The 10,118-nt window shown below is 40.4% G+C and overlaps 1 protein-coding gene across 2 annotated transcripts in view; it reads right to left on the minus strand.

Moving 5' to 3' along the window:
* Nucleotides 1–10,047, minus strand: part of TACC3 (transforming acidic coiled-coil containing protein 3) — a 30,770-nt gene extending 20,723 nt beyond the window's left edge. Inside the window, exons 1-4 of one of the 2 annotated variants that reach the window (XM_045019891.1) lie at nt 9,849–10,047; nt 6,283–6,445; nt 5,996–6,141; nt 706–1,782 (exon numbers count right to left, since the gene is read on the minus strand). In XM_045019891.1, coding sequence (XP_044875826.1) covers nt 706–1,782; nt 5,996–6,141; nt 6,283–6,444 — 1,385 coding nt within the window. In that variant the 5' untranslated portion in view covers nt 6,445; nt 9,849–10,047. The remainder of the gene's footprint in view (nt 1–705; nt 1,783–5,995; nt 6,142–6,282; nt 6,446–9,848) is intronic. The other variant, XM_045019890.1, reaches the window with a different exon arrangement.
* Nucleotides 10,048–10,118: the final 71 nt, after the last annotated feature.

The raw sequence follows: 10,118 nt of genomic DNA on the forward strand, positions 1-10,118 counted from the left end.
TTATATTACAGATCGTGTTCACAACGAGAAAGCAGTGTTAACTCCCTATTATAGAATAATAGGATGAACAAGAGTGTCATTTCAGGGAGCCATTTAGGGATCTGGGGCAAAAATCTGTCTGGGGACTGGTCCTGCTTTGAGCAGGGGGTTGGACTAGATGACCTCTTGAGGTCCCTTCCAACCCTGATATTCTATGATTCTTCCTTGCTAGCTCTTGTCCTACGCCCTAAGAATATTAGGGGTAGGTACCAGAGGTGAAGTTCTGACCCCACTGAGGAATTGATTTTAGGCTAAGTGTAAAACAGAACAATTGTCCAGTCTGTTCTGCTCCCTGCTACTGAATCAGCCATTATCTGGTAGCTCTCCAAGCTTTAACATCTACAGTGGAAGGACTGTGACAGATCAGTATATCTACCCTGTTTCCCATTCAATTTTTATTTTGAAGGAGTAGCGGGGGCAATGGTTAAGGGAGAGCAGGCACACAGATCTGATGCTCTTTTATCTTTCACTTTCTAAAGCAAGACAGTCTAAAAATTAAAAATACCTCTATCTCAACACACACACACACACACAAATCTGTTCACAGGCACAAGCACAGATTTCTCAGAACTGTAAAGATTTCTGCACCCATGAATTTTTGGCATCATCTTGCCCTGAAATGTCTTTGAGGCAGTTCTACAACTTCAATCATAAAGATTTACTTACTGAGTTTTAGGCACTATTTCTTCAGCAGTCTCATCTGCAACAACAATTCTGTTAATCTGCTCTGTTGGAAGAGATTCCCTTTTTGGTACGGTGCTATCCTGTTCCTCTTGCTGATTAGCTTTTTCAGTGTTGGGTTTAGGGCATTTGGGTGAGCTAGAAACTTTGGAACCTCCTCCAAATGGATTAAAGTTTGGATCATCAAATTTTTCCCAGTCAAAGTTATAAGATGCACTGGAAACAGGAATTTCATTTTCTGTTTTACTCTTGCTTTTTGCCTCAGAGTTCTCCAGTGTTTTCCCTAGAGCTATAGCGGTTTTCTTGGAAAGAGGCTTAATTCCAGGTCTTTTGCCTAGTTTCCTAGGAGGTGGCCTTTTACTAGCTGTGTTATCAGTGAAGTCAAATTCTAGTTTTACAGATTCGGCATTGGAGAAGCTAGCCTGTTCTTCAGGTTTTGACTCTTTTGTTGAAGTTCTTTCTGCTACTGCTGAATTCTGTAGCTTTGATCCACTAGTTTTGAAAGGATGCATTACATCATAGCTGTTAGGATCAAGGTTGTAGGACCCTTGTACAGGTGGTGGAGAATTCTGTGTTTGTGTTGATCCATTGGAAGAATTGGTTTTGCTGACTTCAACAGAGGTGGTCTTTATATCCTGTTCAGTGTCATTAGGAATTGGTTTGGATTCATTACTTAACACCACTACATCCATGGAAACAGTTTTTGTCACACCAATAAGGGTATCTGTATTTAGATTTGTTCTCTCGGACACTGCAGCGGTCAGTGGGGAAGTAACAGGAAGTGTTTCATCCAGTGATAGAGAATTTGTATCATTTTTCTCAGAAACCTTTTCAGGGTTGCTAGATAATATAGGAGACTTTTTTAGGCTCTCATGAGAATTCTGCATCTGAGAGGAACTCTGGAATGGATTGATGCTGTTTAAGTTATCAAAATCAATGCTATATGTACCACAGCTTTTCACTGGCATCTCATCATCTGGATAAGGAATGACACTGGCTTCCTCCTGCACTTGTGCATTTTCTCTAGTAGTCTTAATCTCAAATTCAGTTGCTTGTTGATTTCTGTTACAAAGAAATAAAGTCAGTGTTAATTTATAATTAGCTAACTATTTTAAGACACCATTTAAAAAAAAATAAACAATTTTCAAACTCATATGCCGAAATTTGCAAAGCTTTATGCTACATGAAAAGAGTTGTATGTGAGAGGGTTGAGATCACCATAAAAGCAAGAGAATTTGACCGATTTCTAAAGAGCCTACCACCTGATATCTTGCTGTTCAGGGATTAGAGAAAAGCCAACAAGATCTGTCCTAAAGAAGTCAGTTCTCCTCCACCACCACATTGTGCTCATACAGAAACACACTGCTGAGTCCCCTTCTTTTTCTCCTCAACCCCACCCAGGAATGCTTTACAAGAGAGGCTGAAATTCAGAGCACAACTCTCTGGATAGGCTGAATATGTACTGCAGTAGTAAAGAACCAGTAGTACTGAAAACCCCTACAATACTTAGTCCAGGAATGTGTACCATTATCTGTATCTACTGTAAATATTCACACAGGGTTTGTAAGAATTGGGGGTGACCATCAGCATAATATATCAAGTAATAACATGACTCACTTCTTCCATTCCATCCTTTGCTTTCTCTGGTCACTGTTGACTCCCCCATCCCCTGCTGTCAGTGAACACTCCCTCCCCTCCCAGAAATCTATGAAACATGTATGCCAGAATTTCATAGACTGCTCTGAATACAGAAGTTGAATGCTAAGACTTACTAAAAACAGAGGGGCAAGGAAAAACACAAGGGGGGAGGGAGAGATATGACTGACTGCTGTAAGTGAATAGATTATAGAAAGATTATGCATAATCACCACAGACACATTCCCATGTCACCCCTGAGCTCAAGTTTGCTTATTTGTAGCTCATGTACAGACGATAGAGCATTAAGACATTACTTCCTGAAAAAGTATTTCCTCCCATTGTTTTGCCTCTTTTGCAAAAGAAAGTACAAAAATAGTTATGAGTGCCACACACAGAAAAGCTATACAGGAAAACAATTAAAAGCCAACCAGGTAAAGTTCCAGCGTGATAAAGTTGGAAGCAAGAAAGGATATGGTTCACTATGGTCTCCCCACCCTGTGAGTCTCTGCAAGACTTGTTGTTTAAGTAATCAGACCCCTCCTATCCTCTTTCAGTACTTAACCAATAGGAGCCTGAGAACTATGCACAACAGTGCCGTTCTTTGAAAGTTTCCGTCTGTAGTGCTTTCTTCTTCCTAGTCCTAAAGTCAGTCCGGATGCTCCTTACCACAAATACAGCACTAGACTGTGCAGCAACACAAGCAGTCTCATTGTAGTATGGAGAAAGGGAGAGGAGACAACAAAAGCACTCTGTCAGTCTGTAAAGATGCCACAGGACTCTTTGCTGCTTTTACAACAAAAGCAGTAGCTCTTGAGATGCTGTTATTTGTGCCTGAATCATAACTGTACAACACCATCAATAAATGGTTCCACTTTGCCATTGTAAAAGTCACTTAATCCCTGCATGTCAGACCTGGACATTTAGAGATATAGGAGCAAGAAGTTCAGTTGGCATATGAATTACAACTAAGAAATTAGTGACCATGCCTAAAGATCTAGATCCAAATACTGCTGTTCAGTTCAGAGGGGCTGCATGGGTCTGAGATCAGAATTTGACCACTAGTCAAAGATTATCTAGTTCTTTTTTAGCCTGCTTGGAGATAATGAATTTCTGGAGGGGGGTGGGGGGAGAGAGAAAGACATACAAGTAGGGTTTTCAAGCAATTAAATGAATCATGATTAATTGTGCAGTTAAACAATAGAATACCATTATTTAAATATTTTTGGATGTTTTCCGCGTTTTCAAATATATTGATTTCAACTGCAACACAGAATATAAAATATCAGAGGGGTAGCTGTGTTAGTCTGGATCTGTAAAAGCAGCAGAGTCCTGTGGCACCTTATAGACTAACAGTTTTGGAGCATGAGCTTTCGTGGGTGAATACCCACTCCGTCGGATGCATCCCACAAAAGCTCATGCTCCAAAACTGTTAGTCTATAAGGTGCCACAGGACTCTTTGCTGCTTTTACAGAATATAAGAAGTGTACAGTGCTCACTTTATATAATTTTTATTTCAAATATTTGCCCTGTAGAAAAATACTATTTTTCAATTAACTTAATACAAGTACTGTAGTGCAATATCTTTATCATGAAAGCTGAACTTACAAATGTAGAATTCTGTACAAAAACAAAAGCATTCAAAAACAAAACAATGTCAAAACTTTAGAGTCTACAAGTCCACTCTGTCCTACTTGAGCCAATCGCTCACACAAGACAAGTTTGGTTACAATTTGCAGGAGATAATGCTGCCCACTTCTTGTTTACAATGTCACCTGAAAGTGAGAACAGGCGTTCGCATGGCACTTTTGTAGCCAGCATTGCAAGGTATCTATATGCCAGATATACTAAACATTCGTATGCCCCTTTATGCTTTGGGCACCACTCTGGCAGACATGCTTCAATGCTGATGATGCTGGTTAAAAAAAAAAATGCATCTATTAAATTTGTGACTGAACTCCTTGGGGGAGAACTGTATGTCTCCTGCTCCGTTTTACCCGCATTCTGACATGTATTTCATGTTATAGAAGTCTCAGATGATGACACAACATGTTCTTTATTTTAAGAAGACTTTCATTGCAGATTTGACACAATGCAAAGAAGGTACTAATGTGACATTTCTAAAGATAGCTACAGCACTCGACTCCAGATTTTAAGAACCTGAAGTGCCTTCCAAAAATCTGAGAGGGACGAGGTGTAGAGCGTGCTTTTAGAAGTCTTAAAAGAGCAACACTCCTCCAATGCAGAAACTACAGAACCTGAAACATTAAAAAAGAAAATCAACCTTTGACTCGGATGCCAAAAAATGAACATGCGTCGGTCCGTACTACTTTGGATTGTTATTAAACCAAACCCATCATCATCATGGGTGCATGACCTCTGGAATGGTGGCTGAAGCATAAAGGGACATATGAATTTTTAGCACATCTAGCACCTAAATATCTTGCAATCCTGGCTACAACAGTGCCATGCGAATGCTTGTTCTTACTTTCAGGTGACATTGTAAACAAGAAACAGGCAGCATTGCCTCCTGCACATGTCAACTAACTTGTTTGTCTGAGCGACTGGCTGAACAAGAAGTAGGACTGAGTGCACTTGTAGGCTCCAAAGTTTTACATTGTTACTTAACTGTGTTCAAAAATAAAAACAAAAAAAATTCTACGTTTGTAAGTTGCTGCTTTTATCATGAAAGTGCAAGGAGTCCTGTGGCACCTTATAGACTAACAAACGTATTGGAGCATGAGCTTTCGTAGGTGAAGACTCACTTCGTCGGATGCATGTGGGTATGCATCCAACGAAGTGGGTATTCACCTACAAAAGCTCATGCTCCAATACGTTTGTTAGTCTATAAGGTGCCACAGGACTCCTTGCTGCTTTTATAGATCCAGACTAACACGGCTACCCCTCTGATACTTGATTTCACGATAAAGAGATTGTACTACAGTACTTGTATGAGGTGAATTGAAAAATACTATTTCTTTTGTTTATCATTTTTACAGTGCAAATATTTGTAATAAAACAAATCGAGCACAGTACACTTTGTATTCTGTGTTGTAATTGAAATCAATATACTTGAAAATGTAGAAAAACCAACAAAATATTTAATAAACAATAGAAATACCTATTGAAATTTAACAGTGTGATTAAAACTGTGATTAATTCTTGAGTTAATTGAGTTAACTGCGATTAAATCGACAGCCCTACTTACAAGTGAGTACCACTGGGGAAAAAAAAAAAAAAAAATCTTAGCCTACACCTTTTAATACATGTACATGGCTAAGGGCTTGTCTTCACAGCATCGTTTTATAGATACAACTCAAGCACTGCCTCTAGTCAGACTCCTTTGACCAGTATCAGTGAAAGCGCTGGGAACAGAACACAGGAATTACTATTGTAGTACTGCTTATTACTAGGGTATTTTTGCTCCAGCTACGTAGGCTCCCCATATCATTTTTAATTTCAGCACCAGATTGCTTTTCTTGTACAATTTAGAACTTGCTGACAAGTATGAAAGTGTCAGAGTTGATTATCTCTCATTAGAAATTTGTCTGCATAGTGATCCTCAACATATATTGCATTCACAAACTAGTCACTCTTAATAGCCTTAATAATTTGCAAGAAGACAGAGTGCATTACTCACACAGCATTGCTGGATTCAGACAGATGAAGGTCTCCTAGAACTTCAGTACAATCATCTAGTGTGAAAGTAGTCTCAAGTTTGTTTTCCATACTAGGACTCAGGATTCTGTGAGTCTGAGGATCCCGCATAGGAGTTTGAAAAGTTACCTTTGAGGTGGAAAAAACAACAACAACAAAAAGTTTGATTGAATATTTTTAAGCCTCCGACAATACATACATGATTTGTTCTCTTAAGAGTGAGGTCCTGAAAGGGTGAGAAGGAAGCGGCTAACATAAATGCAGACATACCTTCATAGCTTTTGATACACTTTTTGGTGGCAGATTTTCTTTCTGTGATGGACGAAGGATAGAAGGTCTCCCTGTGGACTCTGGTGATAGGAAAAGGAAGGAACAGCTTTCTGCTGTTAGATCATCGCTGATGTTTTCGCCATTTAAAATCTGCAGACTCATTCTAGAAAATAAACACATTTACATGCCCACAACATGAATGAGAGGGTGTGGTGAGACTACTGTGCTTTCAGATAACTGGAAACTTTAACAATCAGCCTGGCATGCTAGTGAAGACTAACAGACACAGAACTGAGTTTTATGAATATTCTAAATCCTTATGCAAAGTTAACATACTACAATACATTGAAAAAGCAGATACATACAATATTACATCAGTAATTCTGCCTTTTAAACACAACATGGTCACTACAGTTCTCTTCCCTCCCCTCCCTTCACCCAAACCTGACAGGAATGTGCAGACATGCAGTTATCATGACATTCAAGCTAGGCATAGCCATAGTTTTTGCAGGGGAAACAGAATGCCTGCAAAATTTCTACATTTTATTTATAATGCATCATGATTAAGCTCTAGAAATTCCTTATTTGAACAGAGCTTTTGATAGTTAATGTTCTGAAATGGTACAGAAGGCATAGAGGTGTAATATGCATTTCCTCCGACTTTCGCAGGATGTCAGTTATTCATCCCCCTCAAATATAAATTGTGACAACAGTTCAAGCAGACACAATAAGACACATAGAACCATAGGGTCATATTTACATAAATATTATGTATAATATTTTAGCATGAGAACCATAAGAGCTTTATAGGGAATATAATTTTTCCATTCAACGTTACCTTTGATATAAAGGAGCTGATACACAGCTCCTTGGACTTTGTAGGCCGATTGGTTTTGAGTGATTTAGGGGAACACAATTTATAGTATGCTTACTTTTCAGTGGGTTTTATCTCAAGGACAAAAGAAGGGTAAGTTTAGAACACAGTGAAAGCAAGTATTCAATAATTATTATAAAAATTCTGGCACTGGACTAACTCTGGTGATTTCTGACAGACACTCTTTTCATTAAGAGTCAGAGGGGTAGCTGTGTTAGTCTAGATCTGTAAAAAGCAACAAAGAGTCCTGTGGCACCTTAGTCTGTGCCACAGGACTCTTTGTTGCTCTTTTCATTAGTCCATCTTTTTGTGTGTAAGACTGTGATACTAGTTACAGATGCTTAGTATTACTCTTGAATGTTTAAGAACTACCTATGAGGGGTTTTTTTTGTTTTTTGTTTTTAAAATGGACAGAGTATGCAAGAAAGTTTAGCAAGATTTAACACGTCTGCTATTCTTTTTAGTCATCTTGTTTTAAAGGGACAGTGTCAATTCAAACTTTGGCCCCAAATTAAAAGCTCTGACAATCAAGTGAAGTTAACCTCGTTGCTTTTTGTCCAAGCCAAAGGTGTGTGAGGGGTGAATACACACACAAACCAGTGAGCAGCAGTGAACTGAATTTTTAGAGTTGTAGCTGTAATATTCTAAGTAGTCAGTACATAAAATAGAAAGCTTAAGATAAGATTTAAGTTGACAGCATCCTTTTAATACCAGATCTCTTTACACAAGAAGGACCATTCAAAAACTTGTTTACTTATTCAATGTAGCTGCCTTTCCTTGTGCTGGAAAAGACAAGGAAAGACCACTAAAAGACATATGATGTGCACAATAGGGATGCAGCATTAAGTTAAAGATACAACTTTTAGATAATGTTTTAACCTCTTAGCTCAGAGAACCGAGAAGCAATTACCCCCCACACACACACACTTCCATACATTAGCAACTATTTCTACATTCTAAAACAAAGTCATTGTAAGTACTTGATCTCTGAAGTAGTGTTGCAGAGAGTGGACTACTTTAATGTAAGTTTTGGTTGAGATCTTACCTACACAAGTTAATTGCTGTGAAAACTATAACTTGATCCAGTTGCATAAATATTAGTATACCATGAGATACAACTGAATAAGAATTGTTATGCGTAAATGTGGTTTAGTATGTGAAAGCCATCACTAAGTTTTCTGCCTTGTATATATAAAACCTCAACAATTTAACATTTAATTGCTTTAGGTTTTAGTGAAGGAGATAATTAAATGCATTGGTGCCAATCTGCAATTGCGTATTCAGAATTGTCAATATCATTAGATTAAAAAGGTCAACTCAAGTTTCTCAGACCAAGTGCTGTGTATGCCTCAGAATGCACAAAACCTGAAATTAGAAGATGTGCAGCTAAAACTGTTTAGTAGTACATTTTGGCATATATGTCAAACTTTAAGATTATGGTAACAGCATACCCAAATACTCACACAATTGTGCATACTTAAAAGTTTGCATTGAATATTTCAGCATAGAGAGAAGAGACTTCTGTGGAGCATTATGAGTAATGCCTTCAGTTGTTCAGCAGAACACAGGACATGAAGAACAGGTAGCTTCAGTGCTTTGCATGCCCAGTGTTCTATCCTGGCATGTGCATGTTGTCTATGTACAGTTCATAGAACAGTGGCTCTCAACCCACAGACCACTCGGGGCCCAATCAGCACACAGCTACAGCCCATACGACATCCTCAGGGACATACAAGTAGTACTGTATATATTGTGTAGATGTGGCCCACATAACACACAGAGAGCTGGATATGTGACCCACAATGGTAAATAGGTTGAGAATCGGTCATAGAACAACACTGATATTTAAAGATACCATGGGCACATGTGTAAAACATGCCTCATTGCAAAAAAAAAAAAAAAAAGTAGTTTTTAAAAAATATTTAGCTCTTTAGATTTAGCACTCAGTAAGAGCATAGTCATTGGGATGACAATACCAATGTAAAAGAAAAAAAACATTTGAGTTAGCAGCAAATGTAAATGAAAATCGATTTTCATTTACAACTGTAAGAGAGGATTGCTAGGCTGATTTTCTCAGACTTCCCAACCACAAGAAGTCATCATGTTTAGTAAGTTCCAGCCCCAAAGGCAAGCCCGCAAAAGCAATACACAACTCAAAGGAACGGGCTTACAGTGACACACCCTCCTCAGTGAGCGGAGGAGATCCCGGTCATGCCACTGCCAAGCCAGCTGATGATTAAACCCCCTGCCCCTCCCCCACGCCCCTGTAACGCATTTCACGGGAACAAAAGAGGGTCTTTTTTTCTGGTGAATCACCAAGACATTCGGTTACCAGCCGAGCCAATAATGCAGCAGCGAGTCCCCCACCGAGCAGCCACAGACGTTACCCCTGAGCTGAAACAACGGGGAAGGGAGAACAGACTCGAGGGGGCGACGGGAGAGTGCGGGGCTTAGAGGCCGATAGACGAACGCCCGCCCCCCCTTGTCAGGGCACCTTCACCGCAGCGTCACTGCATGAGCCAAACCCGCCTGGCCTAGGGAGTCCCATTAGCCCCCCACCCTAAAATACAAACAACCCCCCCACCCATCCCCCTCCCATCCCCAGCCCCCCTCAGCGGGGAACCCACCCCGACACCTCAGCGCCTCCCACCCCGCCAGCTTCCCCGCAGCAGAGGGGCAGGGGGGCTCCCACCTGCCGGCGAGTTCCAGCCCTGAGGCCTCGCCTGTGCGCTCGGCTGCCTCCCCTCTTCGCCCGGCAGCCGCTCTCCCCAGCACCAGCAGGCAGGCAACCAGCCCAGCCCAGCCACTCGCCGCAGGAGCAGGAGCGAGAGGGACAAGGGCAAGAACAGCAGCAACCAAACCGGCAGCAGCAGGAGAAGGAGGAGGAGCCGCCGCCGGAGTCGGAGCCGCCTCAGGATTTCAAATGTCAACGTTAGCTCGACTCTGCCAATGACAGGCCAGA

The sequence above is a fragment of the Mauremys mutica genome, chromosome 5, assembly GCF_020497125.1.
Source record: "Mauremys mutica isolate MM-2020 ecotype Southern chromosome 5, ASM2049712v1, whole genome shotgun sequence".
Taxonomy (NCBI): domain Eukaryota; kingdom Metazoa; phylum Chordata; order Testudines; family Geoemydidae; genus Mauremys; species Mauremys mutica.